This window comes from Aspergillus alliaceus, assembly GCF_009176365.1.
Source record: "Aspergillus alliaceus strain CBS 536.65 unplaced genomic scaffold BDW43scaffold_7, whole genome shotgun sequence".
Classification (NCBI taxonomy): Eukaryota; Fungi; Ascomycota; class Eurotiomycetes; order Eurotiales; family Aspergillaceae; genus Aspergillus; species Aspergillus alliaceus.
Genome location: NW_022474690.1, coordinates 245,782 through 270,641, shown reverse-complemented (window position 1 = coordinate 270,641; position 24,860 = coordinate 245,782). Strand labels below are relative to the sequence as shown.

The 24,860-nt window shown below is 47.9% G+C and overlaps 11 protein-coding genes across 11 annotated transcripts; 7 read left to right on the top strand and 4 right to left on the bottom strand.

Moving 5' to 3' along the window:
- Positions 1–13: 13 nt before the first annotated feature.
- Positions 14–2,535, top strand: BDW43DRAFT_307816 (putative histone-lysine N-methyltransferase (Ash1); the record flags this gene model as incomplete). The annotated part of the gene is made up of 4 exons (XM_032046327.1): positions 14–1,091; positions 1,143–1,516; positions 1,573–1,772; positions 1,836–2,535. The coding sequence occupies 4 exons, from the start codon at positions 14–16 to the stop codon at positions 2,533–2,535; spliced, it is 2,352 nt and encodes a 783-aa protein (XP_031903635.1).
- Positions 2,536–3,337: 802 nt separating this feature from the next.
- On the bottom strand, positions 3,338–6,671 carry BDW43DRAFT_266076 (uncharacterized protein). The gene is made up of 2 exons (XM_032040838.1): positions 6,514–6,671; positions 3,338–6,404 (listed from the first exon to the last, which is right to left on the bottom strand). The coding sequence occupies exons 1-2, from the start codon at positions 6,523–6,525 to the stop codon at positions 3,576–3,578; spliced, it is 2,841 nt and encodes a 946-aa protein (XP_031903634.1). The 5' UTR covers positions 6,526–6,671; the 3' UTR covers positions 3,338–3,575.
- A 147-nt stretch (positions 6,672–6,818) lies between these two features.
- Positions 6,819–8,239, bottom strand: BDW43DRAFT_266071 (LYR motif-containing protein). The gene is made up of 5 exons (XM_032040837.1): positions 7,598–8,239; positions 7,359–7,523; positions 7,177–7,239; positions 7,061–7,110; positions 6,819–7,007 (listed from the first exon to the last, which is right to left on the bottom strand). The coding sequence occupies exons 1-5, from the start codon at positions 7,646–7,648 to the stop codon at positions 6,998–7,000; spliced, it is 339 nt and encodes a 112-aa protein (XP_031903633.1). The 5' UTR covers positions 7,649–8,239; the 3' UTR covers positions 6,819–6,997.
- Positions 8,240–9,505, top strand: BDW43DRAFT_266068 (uncharacterized protein). Its single transcript, XM_032040836.1, has 3 exons — positions 8,240–8,449; positions 8,511–8,608; positions 8,686–9,505. The coding sequence occupies exons 1-3, from the start codon at positions 8,258–8,260 to the stop codon at positions 9,161–9,163; spliced, it is 768 nt and encodes a 255-aa protein (XP_031903632.1). The 5' UTR covers positions 8,240–8,257; the 3' UTR covers positions 9,164–9,505.
- A 342-nt stretch (positions 9,506–9,847) lies between these two features.
- On the top strand, positions 9,848–10,421 carry BDW43DRAFT_225183 (uncharacterized protein). Its single transcript, XM_032039446.1, has 3 exons — positions 9,848–9,901; positions 10,015–10,098; positions 10,165–10,421. Exons 2-3 carry the CDS (start codon positions 10,049–10,051, stop codon positions 10,355–10,357), a joined length of 243 nt encoding a protein of 80 aa, XP_031903631.1. The 5' UTR covers positions 9,848–9,901; positions 10,015–10,048; the 3' UTR covers positions 10,358–10,421.
- A 1,251-nt stretch (positions 10,422–11,672) lies between these two features.
- Positions 11,673–14,043, top strand: BDW43DRAFT_307812 (uncharacterized protein; the record flags this gene model as incomplete). The annotated part of the gene is made up of 2 exons (XM_032046326.1): positions 11,673–12,846; positions 12,899–14,043. 2 exons carry the CDS (start codon positions 11,673–11,675, stop codon positions 14,041–14,043), a joined length of 2,319 nt encoding a protein of 772 aa, XP_031903630.1.
- A 622-nt stretch (positions 14,044–14,665) lies between these two features.
- Positions 14,666–15,749, bottom strand: BDW43DRAFT_266056 (uncharacterized protein). The gene is made up of 2 exons (XM_032040835.1): positions 15,730–15,749; positions 14,666–15,673 (listed from the first exon to the last, which is right to left on the bottom strand). Exon 2 carries the CDS (start codon positions 15,427–15,429, stop codon positions 14,851–14,853), a length of 579 nt encoding a protein of 192 aa, XP_031903629.1. The 5' UTR covers positions 15,430–15,673; positions 15,730–15,749; the 3' UTR covers positions 14,666–14,850.
- Positions 15,750–16,933: 1,184 nt separating this feature from the next.
- BDW43DRAFT_266055 (Dabb family protein) lies at positions 16,934–17,784 on the top strand. The gene is made up of 3 exons (XM_032040834.1): positions 16,934–17,097; positions 17,169–17,279; positions 17,347–17,784. Exons 1-3 carry the CDS (start codon positions 17,032–17,034, stop codon positions 17,500–17,502), a joined length of 333 nt encoding a protein of 110 aa, XP_031903628.1. The 5' UTR covers positions 16,934–17,031; the 3' UTR covers positions 17,503–17,784.
- Positions 17,785–18,427: 643 nt separating this feature from the next.
- BDW43DRAFT_225011 (putative anaphase-promoting complex subunit Apc5) lies at positions 18,428–21,378 on the top strand. The gene is made up of 7 exons (XM_032039445.1): positions 18,428–19,262; positions 19,310–19,403; positions 19,451–19,862; positions 19,913–20,036; positions 20,088–20,194; positions 20,243–20,379; positions 20,433–21,378. Exons 1-7 carry the CDS (start codon positions 18,548–18,550, stop codon positions 21,157–21,159), a joined length of 2,316 nt encoding a protein of 771 aa, XP_031903627.1. The 5' UTR covers positions 18,428–18,547; the 3' UTR covers positions 21,160–21,378.
- Positions 21,379–21,564: 186 nt separating this feature from the next.
- On the bottom strand, positions 21,565–22,205 carry BDW43DRAFT_266045 (cytochrome c oxidase subunit VIa). The gene has a single exon (XM_032040833.1). The coding sequence runs from the start codon at positions 21,805–21,807 to the stop codon at positions 21,598–21,600; it is 210 nt and encodes a 69-aa protein (XP_031903626.1). The 5' UTR covers positions 21,808–22,205; the 3' UTR covers positions 21,565–21,597.
- Positions 22,143–24,630, top strand: BDW43DRAFT_297829 (DNA-(apurinic or apyrimidinic site) lyase APN2; the record flags this gene model as incomplete). The annotated part of the gene is made up of 5 exons (XM_032044459.1): positions 22,143–22,207; positions 22,645–22,690; positions 22,748–22,880; positions 22,931–23,640; positions 23,692–24,630. The coding sequence occupies 5 exons, from the start codon at positions 22,143–22,145 to the stop codon at positions 24,628–24,630; spliced, it is 1,893 nt and encodes a 630-aa protein (XP_031903625.1).
- Positions 24,631–24,860: the final 230 nt, after the last annotated feature.

Below are 24,860 nucleotides of genomic sequence, written 5' to 3'. Positions count from 1 at the left end.
CACTGACGACACAATGGCCTTTGAGTATTCGGAACAACTCCTCACCCCCGAGAATAGTCGCTCGGAGACGTCTAGTAACAATGAAAACGCGTCTACCGATGACAAGCCAGCGGGACGGCGGAGGTCTACACGTGTAGCACGCGCCTCCCTACGGAGGGAAGCAGAACCCGACGATGATATGGAGGTGGATAACCAAGACACTTTGTCTACGGCTGGTGACAACGACCCAGCAGTCTCGGGGGTGACTCTGGGCAGCAATACTGAGAAAGGACATAGTTCCCAGGCCTCCAGCCTCCGACACAGCATTGCGGTTATGGAGTCCTGGAGCGAAACAACGCTGGCACAAGACAATGTGGACAATGAAGGAGATCACCCAATGGCTCCGGATACCCCGGTTTCAAAGTCCTCTCAAGAAGCGCCGTCCAGTGGCATGGGCACGTCCCTGCAACAACGCACTTTACGAAAGCGCATAGAACGGGTCCTGACTGAAAAGGGAGGCGACAACAAGGGCAAGGTTACGATAATGGCCAAAGAGGAAACGAAGTCTCCGGTAAGACGCTCGTCTCGCCTGAGTCTATTGGAAAAGGCTTCAGATCTTGTTGGCCGAGCTAGCAGCGTTTTGGGCAAACGCTCGCGTGACGTGATGGAAAAAGGGAAAGAACTAGGCCGGCGGGCCAGTCTACGACCTCGAATTACTGCTTTCAGGGAGGAACCAGCCAAGTCTGCCAGCGAGGCTCCTGCGACGAAGAAGAGGCGTGTCTCTGAAAGTGATCTCCCTACCAAAATTAAGGAAATTGAGGAAGCTGCACAGGAAACCCCTAAGCCTGTGACACAGTCCAAGTCAAAGCGCTGGTTAGCTCATGGATTATATACGGGCCAGCTGTATACAGAGTCTCGGCCCTTGCAAAATAGGAATAAAAACGCAAAGCGGAGAAGCCAAGGTGCCACGCAACGCAAACTGCTCCCAATGCCAATGTTTGCAGGAGACCGGTTATTGAAACAAGGAAGGGACTTTCAGCTGCCTTTCGATATCTTTTCACCACTTCCTCCGGGCCAGCCCAAGCCCAATGAGTGGCGAAAGACGAACAAAAGTACGTAATATCTGCTGAATAACACGCCACGATCGCTAACTTGTGCAACAGATGTCTTTGTTGGTGAAGCATCCAGTATATGGAGAGCAAACAAGCCATTGGAACTGTCCAAGTGCATGTGTGCGGAAGAGACTGGCTGCGACGAGGAATGTCAGAACCGTTATATGTTCTACGAGTGTGATGACAGCAACTGTGGATTAGGTTCCCATTGTGGAAATCGGAACTTCGAGGAGCTTAAACAGAGAACTAAAGCCGGGGGTAAATACAACATTGGAGTCGAGGTCATCAAGACGGAAGACCGAGGATATGGGGTACGTAGCAACCGAACATTCGAGCCCAATCAGATCATCGTCGAATATACCGGGGAGATCATAACGCAAGCGGAATGTGAGAAACGAATGAGGTCGCTTTACAAAAATAATGAGGTATCCTTCCCTTCATTGACGCTATCCTTTCGGACGACTTACTTACACTCTGTCAGTGCTATTACTTGATGTACTTTGATCAGAATATGATCATTGATGCTACTAGAGGCTCTATCGCCCGTTTTGTGAACCATTCTTGCGCGCCTAACTGTCGGATGGAGAAATGGACCGTCGCAGGAAAACCACGTATGGCGCTTTTTGCTGGAGATCGTGGGATTATGACAGGAGAAGAACTGACCTACGACTATAATTTTGAGTAAGGATGTTTTTACCCTGTGGCTCAGAACAGCTGATACTGATACTGAACTTTTTTCGGCAGCCCATATTCTCAGAAAAACGTTCAGCAATGCCGATGTGGATCAGACAGATGCCGTGGTATTTTGGGACCGCGACCGCGGGAAAAAGAACAGCGTTCCAAGGAGAAAGAAATGAGGGCTGAGAATCAGAAGAAATCCAGTTCGAAGAACACTAATAAGAAATCCACAGCTGCAAAGCGAAGAAATAAGAAGGTGATGGACGGGTCTACTTCTCGTCTTAATAAGAAACGGCAGCTTCTTGGTTCACGGTCCATCAAGTCAAGTGTGAAGAAGGCTGTTTCCAAGGCCACTACAACATCAAAAACCAGCTCAAAAACGACCGTCAGCTCCAAGGCCACAAGCAAGAAAGCCACAGCATCAATCACGAAGCGCCAGGCGAAGAAGGATGTTAAACTGCCCAAGGTCAAACCCACCAAGGCCAAAGCCAGGGGCCCGGTGCGTGTCCAGAAATCAGCAAAGACCGCAAAGACCACAAAAGCCTCAAAGACCCAGTCAACTCCATCACCTTCCGCACTAAGCCGCCCATCAGAGAAGACCAAAGCGAAGATCCTTCAGGCTGCAAAGGGGGCGAACCCCCGCAGACGTATAGTGAAAAAAGAAGGCCCCAAGCCCAAGAGTCCTGCAAAGCGAACTTCCAAAACCAAAGACGCAAGTCCCCGGGCGAAGACAACAACCAAGGCTGTCAAGAAAACTAAGGCATGATTGACTTGTACATGTTTAATGACGATGCTTCAGGTGTTGTTTTTATTCGGAGCCGACCTACAGTGTGAATGCTGTGTCTTGTCGGACACAAATATCTTTTTTTCTAACTTCTTGGGGAACTTGCTCCAATTTTCTCTTATCTTATCCTAGTTGGAAACACCCCTTTTCTCGCTGGCAGAAGGGGGAGGGTTTTTGTTTTTTGCAGGTTCTATCCCAATTGATGATAAGTTACCCCTGTATTTTGGCCTAATGTTATGTTTTTTCCTCCCCTATTCGCTTCCTCTACCCGCCTTTTGCGTCGTCATTGATCGAATTTGGTTCAAACGTTGGTATGGTCTGATGGTGTTGTATTTCTCTTCTTTTGTCCAATACTCCTATTCACTGAGTTGATGTTATTGCTGTGTTACGAGACTGGATTGCAGAGGCGGTGTTGTGTTTTAGCTGGGATACAGTTCAGTTGTCTAGCAGTTTGATATCGTCATCACTAGCTTGCTTAATTAACTGGATCGATATTGTTTTTACTTAACGAGATGGTGATATCTCTCTAGTTTATGATTCGTGGAGTCGTGTTTTGTGAACCCAGGAATGTCCTGTGCACTACATTATGCCTGATTTATATCGTTCCGTTCCTGCTGAATCTCAAACCACCCAATGCACTGATTATATTAATAGCATACACCTGAAAACCACCCCCATTCCTTTTTGGAATGGCGGCACCAGTGATATATAAATTTTTAAGCCCATCTAATTAGTTATTTCGAGTTATCTTTTTCTACGAATACTGTTTCGAGCGTCCCACCACGAAGGAGTCAGCAACAGACGGCTTATACTATGTGTGTATTTAAATGGTGGTGGCTCATATACGAAAATACTCCTATGATACAACCAACATGCCTTGAATCCTAATGTGAGTAATATCCAAAAGCCCATTTCCAACCCGAGATGGTACCGGACGCCGATTTACGCCTCGTGAAAAAGAAAAAGATTTCCAGTGAATCGATACATCGTCCCCTGTCTCTAAGCAAAGTACTATGTGCAAATCAGTTTGATTGGGGGTTTGGAACTGTGCCATGTCCCGACGGCACTGGCTCCCCAGTCCCCCTTGCTTCTACTGTCTTCGGTTGCGAATCTGTTTCCTCCTTCTTCTCGGGTTCAGGGTTAAGGTCGGAGATTGGCGAGAAATTAGGCGCAGTGAAGTCGTGGGTTTCGCTGGCTTGAATGGGATCAGGCTGAGGGTTTTCCGAGCCAGTTGCAGTTGGTACGTGTGGAGTCCCAACTTGGGGTGGTTGGTGTTCAACTTGCTGCTGGGGTGGTGGGGAGGGTTGGAGAGGTTGCGTCGCCGCTGGTTGAGAAATATCCGGTTGCTCTACTACTTGTTCCGTTGGCGGTGTCACCGAAGGTTGCGCTGTTGCGTGTTCTGTGGGCTGTGAGAGCTGCTCAGCGGGTATTTCTCTTGGTGGTTCCGCGAACGACGCTGCAGGTGGCTCTGAAGCATCAGTTGAAGTAAGCTCTGTGTCTTGTGTTATGTACCGCTGAAACGCCGAATCTGGTTCTGCTTCGATTTGTTGAACTCCTTGAAGCTCTTCAAGTGGTTTCTCTACCGAAACGGGGTTCAGCTCCTCCACTTGCATCTCAGTCTGTTCCATGGTAGGTTCAGTCGGCTGCTCAACAGGAGATTGCTCCAGTTCTTGAGGAGCTTGCTCTATTGATGGTTTTATCGGGGGCTCTGCCGTATGTTGCATATGTTGTTCCGTAGGCGATTCTGCGGCTTGCTCTTCGCTGTGCCCAACAGCAAACTGCTTAGGGACATATGCGGATGGTTGGCCCACCACCGGGTCGGTTGGTTCTGCAGACTGTGGTGAAACTGACTGCAAAGCTGTCTCTTTTGACTGACCAATGGTGTCAACCCCTATATTCATGCTAGGCTCCTGGGTTATTTCCGTACTGGTCTGGGCGGCATTGTCTTCGAAGTGAGCTTTTATTTGCGCATCAAATAGAGCACTGTTCGGGCCTACGCTGGGAGCACGTCCCAAGCTTGCTTCTAAACTGTCTAAGAGGCCGGTACCGTTGCTCTCCTCCATATCATCGGTTGTCTCCATGATGAGCTGCTCTCGAGCTGGCTCTGAATGCGAAGCTATTTCAAGTTGGGGAACCTGCTCTGGCTGGCGAGCTTGTTCTGGCTGGGGCGTTTGTTGTGGCTGGGGTACCTGCTCTGGCTGGGAAGCTTGCCCTGGCGGTGCTTGAGTGGGGGTAGCCGAGGGGTCTAGTTTCACATCCATATCCTCAACACCTGTTTGGGCTACCGATATAGCCTGCCCTGTTGAAGGAATTTCTAATGGTGTTTCGGTCGATTCTTCCTTTTTCACATCTAGGGACGGACCTGGGGCTGGGACCTGAGGGTTCTCTTGAGGTTTGGTAACAGCATCAACAGACGAAGCTCGAATGATATCTGGAGCCACTTGTTGTTGTGTATTCGGTGTTGCCTTGGGCATGAATGCGGTATGGGCATCGACGGACGGTAACTCGGGATGGACACCGGTCATCTCCACATCTTCCGCAGGTGGCACCTTTAGGTCCAAATTTTCGGGAGAATTGGAACCTAATATACGTGTGGTCGGCTGTACAGGCTGTAAGGGCTGCTGGAGTGTGAATGGCATAGTAGGCATTGCAGAGGACTGTAGAGGTAGGTGCGAAGGCGGTTCTGAGGTGGCAGCTGGCGGCTGTGAAGCAACCACTGTTTCCGTCGTGGGTGCAGTAGAAGTAGGAATTGGGTCAGCTACAGGTCCAGGTGCGGATACAACTGGCGGTTCTGCGCTGGGTTGATGAAGCGGGGTTTCTGGTGTCTTAGCATCTAGCATAGACTCATCACCCTCGTCGCTTTCCTCGCCATCGTCGCCATCGTCATCCTCGTCGTCCTGTCCATTTGAAATCCGCGACCTGTCTGCACCCTCCTTACTATAGCCCGTTTCAGCGGCGACATCAGCAGCTCCAGCTCCATGTACTGCGTTCGCATCGGCTCCCTCGCCAGGAGCGAACATGACCTTCTTTCTTCTTCCCTTTCCAAAGCCCTTCGCCTTGCGTTTAGGAGGAGGTGGGCGTCTCTTTGGAGGAGTCATAACGGCCGCCGAGGCTGGATCTGCAACAACCACGCCTTCACCATTGACCACACCGACACCTTCAATAACCGTTCCAGGAGCAGGCGCCTCAGGTGTTACAGTTGTTTCGCCGTTTTCCGGTATGAGTGAAGAATCGTCGGTAATTTCTCCTTCAATCTTATGCCCTTCTGGCACCCAGGCTTCGTATACAGAGATGTTTCCGCTTCTCGGGTCAACCTTCTTGAAACGGGTCCTCCTCATCGGCGCAGATCCGTTCTCAGCACCATTGGCGCCGGCAGTCATCGCGCCATATAATGACGGCAAACCCGGTCGTCTCTTAGCCAGGAACTCAACTTCAGGATTCTCCAAGTGCCTAGGTACAGTGGTCCACTTGCGGGTAACAAAGCTACGCTCCGTAGTCTGTAAGGTCGGCTGTTCTTCCACATCCATTACTTCCTTTTCCTCATCTTCTACATCTTTTGGGGCTTTGCGAATGTATATGCAACCCGCACGTGCCGCACGGAGGAGCGCTCTACTCATCGGCGTTAACAGGTGGCTGTCTTTGGGCATAGGATGTTCGGGTATCGTTTGCTTTCCGCCTGGACCCTCGACAAATGATTCCTGACCATCCAGCTTCGGAGTTTGGGAGACGGTCTGTAGCTGGCGCGTCCATCGTCGAACGGGGAGTCCTTCAAAGACATCGTGGTCGATCTGGCCTGTTCTAGTTCGGTTGGCGCCGTCGCCAAATTGACGACCAGAGCGTGAGGACCTGAACTAAGGAGTTGTCAGTACGTCAATTGCCCTTGGAAGATGATCTCCACCCTTGTTGCACGTGAGGGAGGTTCTGAGTATCCGATAGCGATGACACCGCAGAAAGACCTACAGTAGGTGGCATGGTGAGAAGCGTTTCGCAATCTTCCCTCCGCTACCCGAGAAAAAAGAAAGGAACCAACCAAGTAACCCCCGTGCCGTTGAATATACAATTGGATGAGAGTGGGATGACTAAAGAAAGTGATCGTTGGCCAGTGAGCCCAACGTCGGAAGGGTTGTCAGGTATTAATGGATGTTGCAATGCGATGGAGTCGCGGGAAAGGGAACGGTTATGTCACGTGATCTAATTCTACGCCGGAAATATGCTACGTTTACACTCTATCCTTACAAGCAGGATGAGAGAAGAATTGGCGTTTTGAAAATGAAAAGGTTGCGATACCTACATATGGATCTGTTTCATTAATAATACAGGAAACACTTCAAGTCTATTGAATCATCCTCTGTCGCCATCGTGTTTGGAGATCAAGCCAGCGCAGCACTGTTACCTCCTGTTATCTACCAGGTGCTTTTTTCCAACCGTAAATGCCTTGATCCAACTAATCCCAACTGTAACGTAGGTTAGTGGGGCCATGATATGAAGCTATTCACAATCTTCTTACCCAGTATCCTTCTGGCGAACGATATCCCCTTCTCTTCCGGTTTGCTTTCCCTGTAGAGGACTTGTAAGTGCTATGCCGAGTGCGCTCCTGGTGGCACATCAAGGGGCATCACTAACCGTCTTTTGGCCCTCTACAACTAGCCTGTCCATTTGGAAGAACTGGCTAATGACGGTTTGCCTCTAAATTAGGTGTCAGCGATTCCGGAGTGCAGTCGTTATCGTGGTTCCCGGGGAAAGGGGCAGGGGGAAACAACGGCGGAAGCTTGAAGAACATCGCAAGAAAGAAATCCATTACTAACCTTCATCATCCGCAAATTCTGTAGGCCTTCCTGAATCAATTCTTGTACCCTCCTGTCTTCTGCCTCACGCTGGTGTTCACGAAAAGCGTCCCTCGTGCGCCGACGGGCGTACTCGCGGAAGTTATAATTGGAGAACTGAGACGACTGACGGAGCAAGGAGCGAAACTGTTGCCACAAAGAATTAACTAGGTCAGCTCAACCCCATTCATAGTATGAGAGCATCTCTTGAGTGTACATACCAAGGATCGCACCTGGAAGGCAGTGTCCCGCTGTAATGCCGGCACAGTCATGATGACTGAGTTGCAAGCGCAAAGAGTGGAGAAAAGCCTGAGAGCGAGTAGACTTATGTATAACAACGGCAGCAAAGCAGAGAAGATACAAATCGCCAAGCTTAAGGGAGGTTCGGTAGATCCAAAAACGTAATCGTCTTCGGCTTTAGTGCCTCAAGCCGCTAGTCCGAATGCTTTGGTCCTTGGAGGCTATAGTCGCGAACAGACTCAAGCATTAATTACAATAAGATGACTGGATCGATGAGGTTCTCCCGGGGAAAGATCATCGATTGCAAGAAGTTATTCACAAAGTATCGAAACAAGTGGCGTTGGGGGGAAAGTCACACTTTCCGGGGGAACGAGAGCTGGATTGTGTCTGTTCAGGAGTAAGACAGTACAGTTATATCAAATGACGAAACTAGAAGTCATCTCCTGGCATGGATGGTCGACAGAAGGTGGACGAAATGAATCACTTGTTCGCGGGAAATTCTTTTGGTTTTCTCGGAGGAGCGATGACGGAGTTATCGGACTCCTCGGCCGATCCCCATAATTTTATGGAGAAGCGACTCGGAGATCAACTGAAGCTTTCTCCTCATCCAACTTGACTACCACGATTGGACCCTCCTCCCAATGGCGCAAATCCCCACACCTCCAGCGTCTCCCCAGGGCTCGGAATCGCCTGATGTCGAGTCTAAACCGCCCCCGGTAGTTGACTCCTCTGTTGACTTGTTGCAGTCACTGGACACACTTCTGGAACGCTATCTGCATCTCTTAGATCGTCATCAGGAATTACAGGCCGAACTGGCTACAGTGCTATCTTCGGTACAAGAACGCTGGTAGTTCACCGGTTGTTTAAAGAAACAGGTCGCTAATGACAGGATAGGGGTTCCTCTCACTCGCTCAAGCCAATTATACCTGCCCGCCTGGCCGAAGATATGGGGCGGATTACTACGATGAACGCATGAAAGCAACAAGGAGGGTGTACGTGAGATCTAAGCCTTGCGCCGTTTTGTGTCGCTTCCAAAGGCCTCCGATACTAACAGACCGGGAACCATTAGGGACCTAGAACCCCCAACATCCTATTGCCAAAATGTTGAGGGACCCAGTGTAAAACCGTCTTCCGAAAAGCCTACCGAGCGCGACCATTCTCGACACATCTTCACCATTCAACCAGCTACAAGCGACACTGCAGAGGAACAGCCGGAGCCGAGTGGAAAGGAGAACCAGTCAAAGTCGAGTGACACCTGCACGTCAGAACATACGAGTTTGGAGAAGAGGGATCCCACAGCTTCACCGGACAATTCTGAACCACAACCATCGGCCGACACAGGACCTAAATTGACAGAAAAGAAGCCCCGCTCTTCTGACCCTATCAGATGGTACGGAATCTTGGTGTCACCTTTTCTTCGTAGCGCCCAAAAATCTTTTACGGAGGCTGTAGGGGGTCCATTGCCTGAGTTGGCAAGTGTGGTGATCGAGTTGCAGGTTGTGGAAAAGCAAGTGAAACGGATGCGCGGTGAAATAGGGAAATTGTAATTCTCAATATACCTCATAATCTATGTATCCGTATATATATATGGAGCATTTCCGTTCGAATATAAAGTACAGTGCATATCAGATTGGTTTCGTGCGTTTGGTATCGAGCCAAATTGATTCAGAACATACCACATAAGTTAAGATTACATGGTCAAGTGGGAACTATCATCGCTCATTATTATTAGAATAGATCTTGGACCAAGCTCCTGGAGGAGGAGGGAGAGATAAAGAGAATCGGGAAAACATAAGAGCAAAAAGATTCTTCTAGCCCATTGATTATCTCAACCTCGGCATTTTGTGATCATGTCTAATAGTATCACCTTCAGAAGCACAGGCCAGAACCTAGTGGAGCGAGTGGAATTCAACGCAATTAATTTTGGTCTGAACCATTAATGGTGGCTTCGCTGTTTTAATCTATTACTTACTATAGTTAGGATCAATAGCTTCGATTTTAGATATAAAAATAAATAAACGGTGCCATGTGCGCGGATATACTCCGGCAGTTCATACGAACATACATACATATGTACTAGTATGTACCTGATGCGCCTGAATGTACCTCTAATAGATGTACTATGTACGTATGAACTGTACATTGTATTGTACAGTATTGGTACACACGTTATCACTGAATCTCCAACGCCCGCTGATTCTTGCATCCTACATGCAACAACAACAATTACTTCTACTTCTACTACTACTACTACTTCACTCCTTGCTTGAATTCAGAATATTCTCGTTAGTGGCGCCATCTGCTTTATAGCTGTGCATGTCTCTCTTTTAAATCCTTACCTCTCTTAATCAATCCATATTTTCCTTTTAATAAGTTAACGCATGAGCTAATAAATTAGTCTAACGATAGTTGACCCATCATAAAGCAACCAGATGGGTGCCATTCTACAGACTTTATCATACTCATTTATGAATGTTAGCTGGTTAGTTATCTCTCGACTCTTTGTTATGTTTCCTCGCTTCGGTTGTCATATCTAATCGTCCAACATTTCTTTGATGGATCTCTCGGCGACTGCCGTTTGTCTCCCAACGCCCATTGGATTATGCAGACGGGAAGCCTGGTTTCAAGTTGAAATGGTCGAGTGGCACCTTTTCCTCAACTTGAGACGTACCGTCAACCGCTATCGTCTTGGAGGTCTCCACCGGGCCAATGGGGCGCAAGAATGGCCGCAGGCCCAATAATTCAGTCACTTCGCTTCCAAAAGTTGTTCCTATCTCAAAACTCTACGAGCCAATCCGTGGCCATTTTCTAGTACTCAACTCTAAATGTTGATGTTGCCACGACTTATGGAACAAGCACTATGCATTCTTCAAAGTCCCTCGTCTTGACCTGCCTTCTCGATTCTCGCCTCCGGATGCATGTTACACACAAGTCTGGGAATTGTCATACTTGAACGAGGACTAGCACCTGCATGTATTCTGTTTGGTTGATTGATCCTTTGTCGCACTTGCGATTCTATCAAATGACCCTTTCGCGTCCGCTCCCACGCTACGTGCTCCACTTGATTTTGGCATGGACCGGGCCCTAAAACCACCCGCGCCCTTCTCGTCCTGTGCCCATGCATAGTGCGGAAACGAAGTAACAACGCCTGATTCTGATTTAGATTCTCGGGGGATTGCTGGAAAACCCTGATTCTTATTACTCATTCTTGCGACGTAGTACTTACGCTTCTAGAGGCTGCTTGCTACCTTCTCTACATTCTTATCCTCCCTTTATATTTTCTCTTTCAGAGCTAGAAGCTCCTTTTGTTTCCTTTGATTTTCTTGACCCCTGTTGTTGAGTTCGTAAGTCTACAAAATCTACGCATGGATTACTAGATGGGGCTAATACCTGCGCCTTCAGGGGCTCATTATTCCAGTAAGACATTACACGGGTCTTCTTTGGATACGATGGCTCTTTGATTTGTCGCCTCTATCCTTATTCATTCATTTCATACACCAGATGGTCTTCTAGTAATGGTATGCCATACTCTCGTTTAACTATTATTGTGTTGTATGGAACCATGACCTCGCTGACTTCGTACCATATCTGCCTCAATAGCAAAGGCATTGAGTGCCATTGCAATTTTTCCATCTACACGTTCTTTTGTCCTTCTCTCTCTCTCTCTATCTCTCTTATACTTGAGCACAGGGTCCTCAAGTGCCATTCGCTTTTCGCGCATTGACAGCGTAATCAACAGCCACTGCTGCAAGAACATTTTTCACCAGCTTATCAAAAATATTTCGTCATTCCTCCTTAGATTCATTCATTGACCTTAGATGCGTCGGGCTGGTATCCAACTATCGCAAAAACAGGTCGACATACAATAGCGCCGCAATATCAGTTCCATCTTTTGTTCTAGCCTATATTATATCTCACAAGAACAACATTGTGACAGTTGTCTCACACTTCATTCTCCAGTTCTCACAGTATATGCTTCCGGAATCTATCGCGGCTCCTGAATCAGACTTTACTTGGACTATGGAAAGAAAGGGATCCGTTCGGCGGGCAAGAGAAATGTTGGAAGCTGGGAGGCGTCACAAACCTCAGATGGACGCAGGGGTACCGCCTCCTCCAGGAGATGTTGCGAATATGGCACAATGGTCCTTGCCAACCGAGGACTCGCGGACGAACGTGACCGATCCTCACGTAAGACATATCACTCCCCATGGCCCTCCGCCTCAGCGGCCCCCACGCCCCGACATGCCATCCCCGTCTGTATACTCGGAAAGAAGCTTCCCAGATGTGGCCCCGAGCCCCCTACATATTAAACGACCAGCCCCGTCATTCTCCCAGCCTCGCATCTCGGTTGCGACAGAGGATCTTATGAGACATTCCACAGTTTCCTCGGCCGCATCCATGGCATCGATCTCTGACTTCCCGTTCCCTTCTCAACGTTTGCCTGCCGATCCGACTCACCGAACAGTAGCAAATCTTGCGCCTCCACCTATGGGACGGCCGATTATCAAACGCAGGTCTTCTGTGTCACCTATCCCGGAGGAATTGTCTGACAGTAAAAACTCCTATGGGTCAAGCAGGGTGGTTCCATCGTGGGCCTCGGCAAAGGCCGAATCCGAAATTTTAGGAACCTATCTTGACGGTGTTTCAGACGATGACGGAGATTCTGGCCATGCTTCCCATGGGAAGAATTCCGCCCTGGTGAGACAGGCAAGTATAGGAAAACGGGGCCAGCCTTCAGTGTGTATGATCCGTAGATCTACTGCCGAGTCGCCTATACCGCCTCCAGAGGATCTTGCAAGAGCTAGACCTGCTACTCCCGGAGGCCGCCCCCCTCCAGCATTCTCAAAGGAGGTTTCAACTGGTAAGGCAAAGAGAGGCTCATTTCTGACATCTTCATCTTCATCCGTGTCATCTCATTTCGATCTAGACAAGGCACCGTTTGTGTTGGATATTGGCCCGCAAAGTTCGGACCACGCCGGCTCTGGAGCTCTTGCAAAAGAGATGGAAGTACTCCCGAGGGCCATGCTAACGATGAGTGATAAGAGACCAGGTGGCCGTAGACCACCTCCGTTGAACATGGGCGCTGTTCGTGCCGCAGAGAAGCGGGGAAGCCTTACAAGTTTGCCTGACCTGATCCGACGTGCCACGAAACTTGCATCAAATTTGGAGCATGGGAGAACAGCGAGCAGGAACGATCTTCTAGGTGGTGGAATCTCCAGGCATCCATTTGGTAAGCACCTGAAGCTCCGTAGTCAATGGGTTAAGGCTAACTCTACTTCAAGGTCACCAACATCGTGGGTCGGGATCTATCAAGGATATTTTGGCCTCGTTTCCCCCGCCAGCTGCAACGCCGGAGAACGGTCATTCATCCTGGCCTTTTTTCTTCAGGCGGTCAACCCTGCATCAGTTGAATTCCCGAGAATCGGGGCCTAGGGAGGCCCAGGAGAAAGGTCAAAAGCGATCCCGTCGTTGCTGCGGAATGTCCCTTCGGCTGTTTGTTGTTCTCTGCGTCCTGCTCCTCATCCTTATCCTCATTGCTGTTCTCGTACCCATCTTTGTTGTCGCAGTACCGAAGCACAAGGCAAGCAGCGCTGAGACAGGATGTGCGAAGTCCGCGCCATGTGAAAACGGCGGTGTCAGTGTCTCGAGTGGGGATGTCTGCTCTTGCGTCTGCGCAAATGGCTTTACAGGTTCCCGGTGCACAATAACTGGGGACGCCAGCTGCACCACGACTGAGATAGATGACGGATCCAAATCCCGAAACGCCACGATGGGGAGTGAACTCCCGCGCCTATTCGAAGACTCTCAAAATAACTATAGCATCCCGCTAGACTCTCTCACCATCATGGCTCTCTTCAGTCAAAACGACGTTTCCTGTACTACAGAGAACGCTCTTGTGTCATTCCGAAACGTGCCCAACAGCAAAGCCCGCCGCGCTCTCCCAAATTCCTTATTGCAAGATGAACAAGAGTCAAACAGTGCACCGATACCTACCGCCACCCCAACGAACACCCCCACGCGAACCCTTGCTGCTCGCGGCTCTACGTCTACGATGAACGGCATCATATTCGATGGCTCGGAGCCAACAGAGGTCCACGGACGACCGACAAGCACAACATCGTCAACAACCAGTGAGAGCCCGGTAGGGACCTCGACAGCCACGGCCACACCGACCACCATTGTCTCCAGGGAAGCCCTGGATTTCTCTCGAATTGCTGTTCTCTACATTTTTGAGAAAACCGGTACGCTTGATGCGGCCCTGCTCTCAGAAGAAAAACTCGAAACGTACCTTAGTGGTTCGTACTTGAGCTCGAACCGCAAATACACCATCGATCTTAACAAATCGGGCGTCAAAGGAATCTATACCCTAAACTTTGACCAATTTCAGATCACGACTCCAAGTGGAGATGTCGTGGGTGGGAAGTAATGTGGTAGATGTGATTGTTTTATTTCTTGTCGTAATCCCCATTTATTCCCTCTACTTATCGGCCTGACGTTTCCTTTCGGCGATGCTAAAAGCAGCAATATCAGGCGCATTTTTGTTTCATTCTGTTTGGTTTCCCGGGGCGAGGGTATTACCGTCCTTGTTAGTGTTTTCTTGTACAGTGCATTATTCCCAATACTTTAGCTTTGTTTTGTGATGTTTGCTGGGACACATAGTATCGTATCGTGTTTGTTACTGTCTGCGTTTGAGTTTAGAGAGGAGAGAGTTGATCCGCCTCACTGAGTATATATCTCACTACACGCTTCCTACAGCTGAATATATATATTTCTCTCGCGAAGCGATCCAAGTTCGGCTTGACTAGGAAATGGTCATCCATCTTGTACCTCACCTAATGATGGGCCGATGTGGCTAACCTACCTTTGAAGCAACTTCACTAGGCCGTTGAAACACAATACCTGCAAGCCAATATCGAACGTATTCTTGCTCGTAGTGATTGATTCGACCGAGAGGCATGAACCGAAGAAACAACCATAGGCTATTAAAGAGGAAGCATGTTGTATGTAGATATTCTACAACTTACGAAGACAATTGCGGGAGAAGAGGGGGAAAATCGACATATTATATAATATTAAAGTATACACTCTATTAACTTCTTAGCGCCATTTCCCTCTCACCCCTTGTCATGTCAATAGAGGCATCTCGGTATATCCAGTAGACCGATGGGTCCCATAATAGATCTCCGCCGCATACTTGCATAAGCCATGCTACCATGGAACGAGGCTTGTCCATTTACAGAATGGCAACGCCAGCAATAAGGCCAGCAGCGGCATAGAAGCCCGGGGTCAAGTGCGAAGCTGCGCCAGTATGAAGCGGAGAAGTAGTCGACACAGCCGGGGTAGACGATGAGGGGGACACTGCGCTCGGGCTGGAGGGGATGACGCTCCGCGGTGACGAGGGGTTCGAGTTAGGCGTAGGGGGAGAGTTAGGAGTAGAAGTTAGAGTCTCGACCTCGCTAGATGAGGTACTGGTATAGGTCAAGGTATTTGTGAGGATATCCGTGAGAGTGTTTGTCAGAGTGCTAGTAATAGAGAGAGTCGACCCGGGGCGAGTGGTGACGCCTCCTGGACCAGTGCAAATATTTCCAATAGGACAGCAGCCCAGGCCATCACAGTAGGAGCCCGGGGGACAGCCACCGAGCCCATTGGGGCAGCAGGTGTAGGAGAGAGGAATGCAATTCTGGCCACAGTCCTTTTCACCCTGGTAGGAACAGGGAAGCTCAACTACCTGACGGGCGGCCAGGGCTGGACTGCGGTTTGTCGCGAGAGCTGTAGTTGCCAGGAGGGCGACGAGGGTGAGAAACTTGTTCATTTTGGATGTTGGTTGGAAACGACTGATGGAGTTGGAGGTAGATGCACTGACTTAGCTGAGCCTGAGAGAAAGAGAGAGTGTGTGTGCATGGATTTATATACGCATCCTACATCACCGATCCAGTATGTGATGCGAAGTGCCTCATCACGGGTTTCATTATCAAGTCAATACGAGGTAAGTCAAACCCGCCGCCACTCAGAATTTCGGATCGTGCAGACGTTAATTTTGGATAAACAGTGGTAATCTGTATACTCCCCGCATCAGAGGCCTAGACTGGGGACTAATACGTTGAATACGAACCTGCCGTCTTAGGGCCTCATTTTATTGGTGGTAGAGACGAATTCCTTGATGATCCGTTAGTCCTTTGATGGTGATGATCTTTTCAGGTCGTGGGCCTCTACATTTACCCTGTGAGTCTTTCTATGATCCCGAATTAATATACTGCGCCTCAGTTGAGGTCGAGAGTATAGACAAATACTTTAAAGTCACTCGGCGTAGCAAAGAAAGACCTTATCCTAGTCGCGGTCCTCCGTCGGGCTATACCCAATAGCCAGGGATTAATGCCATTGCTACCATGAAATAATTTTATTACCAGCGTTTCTCAGTTTTCTCGAATGAGAGGGCCTTGTTAGCTTTCCCTGGATTGTTGGTATCAACCCAAAACTTTCCTAAACTGAATGAATGGATATTCCAGTCGAACAGAAACAGACCAAGACCAAAAGGAACTCTCTCCATCAGAATATAAATCTAGACATACTAAGAAACAAGGAGAACGCCGTAAATAGCGACGGACTCCAGCTAATCAAATCGACCCGTAAGCGCCAGTAATGGGCATAATAATATTCGGGATGATGGAGAAGATCCTATCCATATATTTATCTCATCGGAACCCTTGGCAGAAACCTGACTCCAATATGATCAACGTGGTGGAATTTATTAATTCAGCTGGTCTCCTTCGGCTTTTTTTTTATTATGGTCGTTATCGCTTTCAAGAGAAGGATGCATGATAAAGCATCGCAGCGGCTTTCCCCGGGCTGGTTAGTTTTGCTATATCAGTGGCGGAAGGCGGTGGGTGGTCGGAACCGCCACTGATATGTCCTTTTCCTGGTATCAACGCTAATTATTATGCGTTGTTGCATCTTTCGTATCATTGAATAATGTCCAGGGCGCTGAAGGATACCTCGCCACTCATGGAGCATATTGATATGTATTCGACACATTGCCTATGTTGATTGTACGAATGAGTTCCCATGGACAGCCAGAGAATCTCTCTATTTAGGCAATATTATCCATAGTGAGGAACTCTTGTTTGCAGGTTACCGCATGGTTAGGGCTATGAATCCACGTATTACCAAGTTATGGTCACGGCAATTCGTCAACTATGTAATCCATACTTATCTGTACGAAATAAGAAGAATAATAATAATAGTTGTATTATAGTACACTAGTTAAGGTAAACTAATAAATGGATAAATTTAGAACTAAGATTCGATCAATAAATCACCTGATGTCAACCTTTATTTCCCCCCACCTTCTTGCCATTGATTTATCCCACCACTACTTGAGGTACTGTACATATCTAGATAACGCCCTGACTTCGCAATGTCAGTCACCCATATTGTTCTCTTCCAGTTCAAAGCAGGCACTAGCGCCGAAGTCATCGAAGATGTATGCTCGGAATTCCTCGTCAATTGCCGATGAGCCTAAGAGGGCATGAGAATTAACATGTTCTTGTTTAGGTTTGCAATCGTATGCTTGCCCTAAGAGACAACTGTCTTCACCCGTCGTCACAAAAACCTTATATTCGAACTTCATCCGGTGGCAGAGATAACTCTCCCGAAGGTATCCAGGTCTGTTAACCATATGAAACTGTATTATATGCACCCCCTTACTGATTGTCTTCTTGGAAATAAATAGCATGGCATCACACATGCCTTCGTTGTTGAGTTTGCGAGTGCTGCAGACCGAGACTACTATGTTAAGGACGATCCTGTCCATCGAGAATTTGTAAAGAGCCTTGGCGGAGTCATCGAAAAAGCGCAGGCTGTTGACTTTACTCCTGGGATACTTTAGGAGCTTGGATGAGACGCGAAATTTCTCCGATTTCTCTAATTAACATCTAGGGTATGTTCATATCACAGTAGCGTCACTCGGAGAAATAGAGGTTCCTATAGAAGGAACTCTGAATTATAATGCACCAAATATGTACACAGTATATACCTGTCTGGAAGTAAGATCAAGGCTACACTGTTAAAGATAAGGAGATAAGTGTAAGGGACTCTAGCTGAATCAATAGTTGACTAGGTAGTCTATCACGAAGAGACAGCTTAAGGTTAAGCTAAAGAGAGGAAAAAAAGAAAACATGAAGCTGTCATGCGTTGCCCTTATAGTCAAAGGGTCACATGACTACCACTCCCTTCACTGATTGCCTAAAACTCTCTATCCGTGACAATAAGGATCTATCTAGGCTATTAGACTAGCGTTTAAACCCCAGTGATTCCATATGACTTACAATTCTTACGTCCCTGTCGTAGATGGTGAGCTCGCCAGTTGAATCCCTCTATACATCGTTAATGATATATATTATATAAATTATATAGGTTTGTATACATATTTAGGTCGTGTACATAAAAGATATTTTTTATATAAAAAAAAATAAAAAACATACAACAGCCGGGATTCGCTGGTGGTCACCCACCCAACTACTAACCGGCCGGCGTGTGGCTTAAGTACGGCTGAGCGGACGGGAAGCCCTGTTCTCCACACCCTGTGGTCGTATGTACCTTCTTGTCCTCCTAGAGAATTAAAGTACTTACAAAACCCCAACTTGGAAAGACCAACCACATTTCCCACATTTTCTATCCTGCCGTCGTCCATATCGCGTGCTAGCTCTGCAGCATCGCCAGGGCTAAATGCATTCGATCCTTTGGGTCGCTGAAATTACTGATCACGACACTAACTGTAATATTCATACATATAATCGCACCTGCGCAGCGGTCTTATTTTAACGCGTCGCCGCGCAAATTCGACACTTCACATTGTCAAGGTGGGTTGTCCATACTTTTCCTCTTTGGCATTACCAATTAGAAAAACAAGAGATGGACCGTATGTATACACAATGAGTCGCTACCTCACGCCATCCAAGGTTGCATTACTGTGCCTCATCTCTATCTACACAGAAGGGGTTGTCCCCAACTCCTCGGCTGTCCATATTCTCTCATTCTTGGTCGCGTGTCTAAGTCCTTGGGACTGCGACCCAAGCTCTTCGCCCCCAGAATGGAAGTCTCTTTGCTCAGTATCTATAGTGGACCTTGAACGAGCTTTGGCTACCCAGTCATCATCAATCCCTGGTCGCTCAATTTGGGACTTGTTTCTCAAAAAGGTTTGGTCTATTGATTCATGCGATGGACTAGAAGTATTCTTCTCCAATGTGTTAGACATGTTGGCCAAGTCGCGGGAGGAGCAGATCCGCGACAGAGACAACGGCTTGGCTCCGGGGGTAGGCTGTATGCGTCTCTCTCGGTGTTCGCCACTGGGAGCGTTTGTGAGACGAGCCCAACTTGAATTTACAAGGCTCCAATTTCATGACTCAGTTAAGCTCTGGAAGGGGCTTGTCCAGTATCGCCTCCCCACTTACCACGCATGGGCAAAGCGAAATCCGTCCGATGAACAGGCTATGGTTGATATGAACCTACTTGAGCTTGGTTTAGACACTAGTAGTCAACTTGCTCAGGTGGCATACGGTAACGTTCACGTCGACTCGGAGGAGGACAGCTATATCAGCACAAAAGACGTGGAACTCTTGCTGGAGTTCCAAATTAGCGAGCTACAACGTATGTAATTTCTGTCTATCAAACATAACTTTTTCTAACTAATATAGGAATGGGAGGTAGAGTGCCGGATGGCATGAAACTGCGCCTACAACGCATTATTGCATCTGGAGTGACACTTCCCAACCTGGTGCACTACTTAAGGTAAGTACTTTGACCACCTTAACAGCTACCGGATTCTGATTCTATAGATTCTTGGACGCTTGGAGGGCTGGAGATTACCCATCATCGTTTGACAATCTTCATCGCTACTTCGACTATACGATGCATAGTAGGGATCGAAGCTCTTATCAATACGCTTTGTTGAATTTAGCTATTCTTCAAGCGGACTTTGGTTGCTACGGGGAAGCTGTATCTGCGATGCAGGAAGCTGTTTCTATTGCCCGAGAATCTCATGATATGAACTGTCTCAATTTCTGCATGAGCTGGTTATATCACTTCGGCAAAGCTTTTCCAGAACATATGGAGGATGTTCAAAACACAGGAATGCTTGGAAACGAGAAGGAAGGCCTAACTTTTCTCAAGGCGAAAGCGAAAGAGACAGAAATGTGGAGTCTCTTGAGTACAACCTTACTAAGTGAGGCCAAACTAGAACTGCAGAATGTGAGTTTTGTTCTCCCTCTAATTTTTGCAGTGCCTTTGACAAGTTTTAGGGTGAGAGCCTTGCCTCTTCCATGGAAAACATAATCCGAGCGTCGCACCTTAATGTAGTCAAGAACCTTGCGAATTCAACCGGGCCACAGCTTCTACTACAAACTACGCTTTATGCCAGAATCGGTACTTCTTCCGCTAAAACGCAGATGTGTACATACGGCTAATGCGCAGTAGGCATTACACATATGGCATTGTTAAGTTGCGAAACCTTCCAGGAATGCTACGCAACCAAAGCACCGTTTGAAGATTTTCTAAAGAGCACCTTCCGCAGCTCTCAATTGGTATGCTAGTTATCACCTACATGCGTAACTGTCGCTTACACCCCGAAGCTAGCGCAGCAAGGTCGATTTAAAGAGGCCTCGGCGCGTATGAATCAAATCACTCCCGACAAGCTACGCTCTCTAAAATCAAATCAATATTGGACGTTCTTCTCTGGAGCGTTGCAGCTTAAACGGCAAGTGAATCGGTAAGTTGCTCGTCTTTTGACGATTATGTTTTCATATTTCTAACGCCCCTCAGTGATGATAAAGTGGCAACCGACTGCCTACTCTCGCAGCTTCAAGCAATTCAACTCCCAGATAATGACACAGCAACACTATTGGATTTCCTCCAGGTTGAGTATTTGATCCGACAAGGCAATTACACTCGCGCATTGGAGATCGTCGAGCACATAGCCCAAACCATCCACCGGGACAACTTTGACATCCACTGTCAAGTAAAGCTCCTATGCCTTAAAGCTCGTATACTTGAGAAGACCTCTCAACCCCAGCGTGGGTTCTCCTTAGCAATGAGGGCCGCCAGCATCGCCTACCAGTCGAGGCTTCTGCCTGGTCTTTGGGAAGCTATCTGCGTCCTATCCGGAGTCCTTCTCAGTCTTCGGGAATTCGAAGCTGTTGTGGCAATGGTAGAAAGTGTTATGCCTCAAATTCTCGAGTCCAGCGACTGTGACCTTGCAGCCCGAGCATACTCTCTTCTAGTGGATGCAAATATGGGCATCGCGGGAAATTTACGGAGTCAGGTATCCGGACACAATGCTCCTATTAGAAAGGAGTACATGAACCGGGCGCTGGAATATCTAGATTGCGCTTATGACCAGTATGAAGAGATCGAAGATATTCAAGGACAGTGTGAAATGATGGCCAAAAAAGCTACCGTTATGCATCTGACCGGTGATTTAGTCCTGGCGAATGATTATGCGGCGAAATATTTGGATCTGCGGCGGCTCGGTAGCACAGATAGGTCATAGAATACTCGAATTCATCTTTTCAAGTTAACTCCTTGTGGAGCCACGAAACCAAAGGATACAAAGCTTCGATTCTAACTAGTCAAACTAGACTAACATCCGCACTGTGGTAGAATAGTCAATTTGTCTACAGCCTCCATCACACCTCGCTCTGTCTGCTGCTCTTTGCGATAAATATACATTTCGTTGCTCGCCCCATGCTTCAAGACTCTCCGATTGAAGTCTATAACACCGTACGCCCAAGGCTTAGGTAGCCTTGTCCTTGTTGTGGTAGTTAACGCTGTCGTTCCAGCTGTCAAGTTGTTAGCTTCGGTTCAGAGAAGTCATATTTCCACCTGGGATTAATCCGGTCTTTGGCACTCGAAATCATCCGCCAACCTCGGTGAGGAACAAAAGATTGGAACTTACAAGATGGTCTACAAAAACGTGTCAGTCAGTATATCAATCCGGCTTTGGAGCTAATAGGCTTACCTTGTCACCATCTCCCCAAGGGAAGTTCTTCACACGGATGTTCTGGTAGGGATATTCCACACGTTCCTCAAGGGGAGGCATATGCTCCCAGTGCTCCCAGTGCTCTGACCAGAGGTTGTAGGCATTGAGGCCGCCGAGGATAAGGCAGGGAATGACGGCGCTAGGATTGTAAGTATACATTGACGTGAGACCCGACGAATTGATTGATCAGGCAATACGCACTAAATGGAGAGCTTGCGCCAGAGATCTAGAGTGGCAATGGGTTAGTATCATGCGAGGTTCCGTCTCATATTGCCGACATAGTTAGACAACGGGCCAATTAAATATACGCACCACTGGTGGAGGCAGCGTGGTGCTTGACAGCCGCTCTCTCGCGGTTGAATTCGTTGTCGACCATCCAGGGAAGCTTGGAGTCGGTGCTGTTGAACCGGCGCGGGATGGCAGAGCGAACCGGGGTGGAACGCAGCTGCTGCGCAGAGCGCTGAGACAAACGAAGGATATTGCGTTGAGGGAACATGGTTGTTGTGGCCGGGCAGGTCGAGGGTGAACGTCTGGTCGTTCTGCGTTTGACAGACAGAAGGTGGGATTATGCGGACGTCGGCTCTTCCGGTTGACGAGGTTTAGCGGCCCCGTGATTCGCTGTCCCCGTTAGTCAGCACCGCGTGATGTCACCCAAATGCGGTCACGTGGGACAAGCTGATTAACGCTGGCCGATATACAGGCTACACTACTTCCATCCGACATCCACCACTGCACCTGGGTTGATGACCTTACTCCAACAGTTTCATCCTGGCGTGTACGTTGAACTCGTCGTTATGTTCAATCCTTCTTGACCGCTGCCGGAATGGGATTTCGCATCACTACGTGGAACGGTAAGCTTAATCCATCGAATGAAACAGAAAATACAAGCAAACAATGTTCGAGAAACTGATCCCTCTGAATAGTCAATGGCATTCGGTAACACTCACAGCTTTCTCTGTATGTCTATTCTCTGTATATTTACTAAGTCTCCCGTAGAAATCCGTTCTCCTATGAGCCATGGAGAGGCAAGCGCACTTTCGAGGTATACATTTCTAGCGTTCGACCTTTCTTTGTCAATGCATAGGCTAAAGCACAAAAGTCTATGTTTGAAATATTAGAGGCCGATATTGTTGTCTTTCAAGAAACGAAAATCCAACTAAAAGATCTTCGAGATGACATGGTCTTGGTACCTGGATGGGATTGCTACTTCAGTTTACCCAGAATTAAAAAGGGTTCGTCTCCCCCTCAACTAAACCGCCGGCTGCAATTTGACCCTATGAAGGCTACTCTGGTGTGGTAATATACACCCGTAACGCAACATGTGCTCCAATCCGCGCCGAAGAGGGCCTTACTGGTGTACTCTGTCCACCGAACTCGTCGGTCTCGTTCCGGGATCTTCCTCGTGACCAACAAATCGGCGGTTATCCAACCATGGATCAATTATTAAAGTTCGATCTAGATGCAGCTACCCTCGACTCCGAGGGCCGTTGTGTCATCTTAGAATTTCCAGCATTCGTTTTGTTCGGACTGTATTGCCCTGCTAATCGGGACGAAAGCCGCGACAACTTTCGCCAGAGCTTTCTCGATCTAATGGATGCTCGAGTCCGGAATCTTGTTGCCATGGGGAAAAGGGTTTTTGTCACTGGTGATATCAATATCTCAAGAGGGGAAATTGATGCAGCACATGCGTCAGAGAACATTCGGAAAGGCACTATGACGGAGGATGAGTTTATCTCCGCACCAGCTCGACGTTTATTCAATCAACTGCTGTCTGATGGGGAGGTCGTTGGGGAGCGGGATGTAGGGAGGGAGCGACCTGTTTTATACGACATCTGCAGGTCTTTCAATCCGAATCGCAGGGGTATGTATACTTGTTGGGAGCAGAAGATCAATGCTCGGCCTGGCAACTATGGTTCGAGAATAGATTATGTCTTGTGCAGCCTGGACATGCAAGATTGGTTTAGCGATTCAAACATACAAGAGGGGCTTATGGTAAGATCCTGTTCTAGACACGAGTAGACTATGAGGCTGAGCAAGACATAGGGATCAGACCACTGCCCGGTATATGCCGTCTTCAAAGACTTCGTGTCTGTAAATGGGCAGCAGACAAATATACTCGATATCATGAACCCACCTAGTATATTTGAAAAGGGCAAACGGCAAGAAGAGTACTCGACAAAACTTCTTCTGCCCACATCGGGGCGTTTGATACCGGATTTTGATAAGCGAAGAAGTATTAAGGATATGTTTTCGCAAAAGCCAACCAATTTCCCTCAGAAGTCGTCCCCAGTCTCTGGATTTGGACCTTCTAAATCATTCCAGGACAGAAAGGGAATTGGTCAGGAGGGCAACCGCAGCCCACCGATCCCTATCTCTGACAGCAGCTTTTCAGCTAAAGGCACCATTCGTAAACGTTCTGAAAGAAGTGGCCCTTTACCTTCGATCAAGCGTTCGAAATCCTTAGCCTCTCAAACATCAACAACTTCTTTAGCTTCACAAAAAAACATCAAAAGGTTCTTCAAGCCAAAAGGTACCGATACTAACCAAACCAACGCAACAGGCATTCATGGGGTGCCTGTGCAGGCCATAGGATGTTCATCCGAATCCCTTTCCCCACCTTCGATCACAACACCCCCCGAGAAGCAGGAAGGCCTACGAAGTGTACGCAATGTATCAACCGCCTCCACAAACAACATCAATTTATCCGGGCCAGCGGCATCACCTGCAAATCAAGATAGCGAAAGCGTTATCGATCCAATTGTTAGTAAAGAAGATTGGTCGAAGCTTTTTACAAAGAAACCCGCGCCAAAATGTGAAGGGCACCAAGAGCCATGTATCACTTTATCAACGAAAAAGCCCGGAATCAACTGTGGTCGGTCCTTTTGGATTTGCTCACGACCCTTGGGGCCCAGTGGGAACAAGGAAAGGGGAACGCAATGGCGTTGCTCAACATTCATCTGGGCTAGTGATTGGAATCCCTAAAATGAGATATTTGGCTTTCGATGAATAGTAATTATATCCCGGATTCGGATGATATCCACTCGGTTCATTGCCCTATCAAATATCAAGTATACTTAAAATAATACTATTCTCAATTACGTTCTCTCTGCAAAGTGAAAACGAACACAATATAAACATAGACTATCTAACTGCGGCAGAGCAATAAAGGTTGGTGTACAAATGGAAAGGATAGAACTAAATTTTCTTATTTG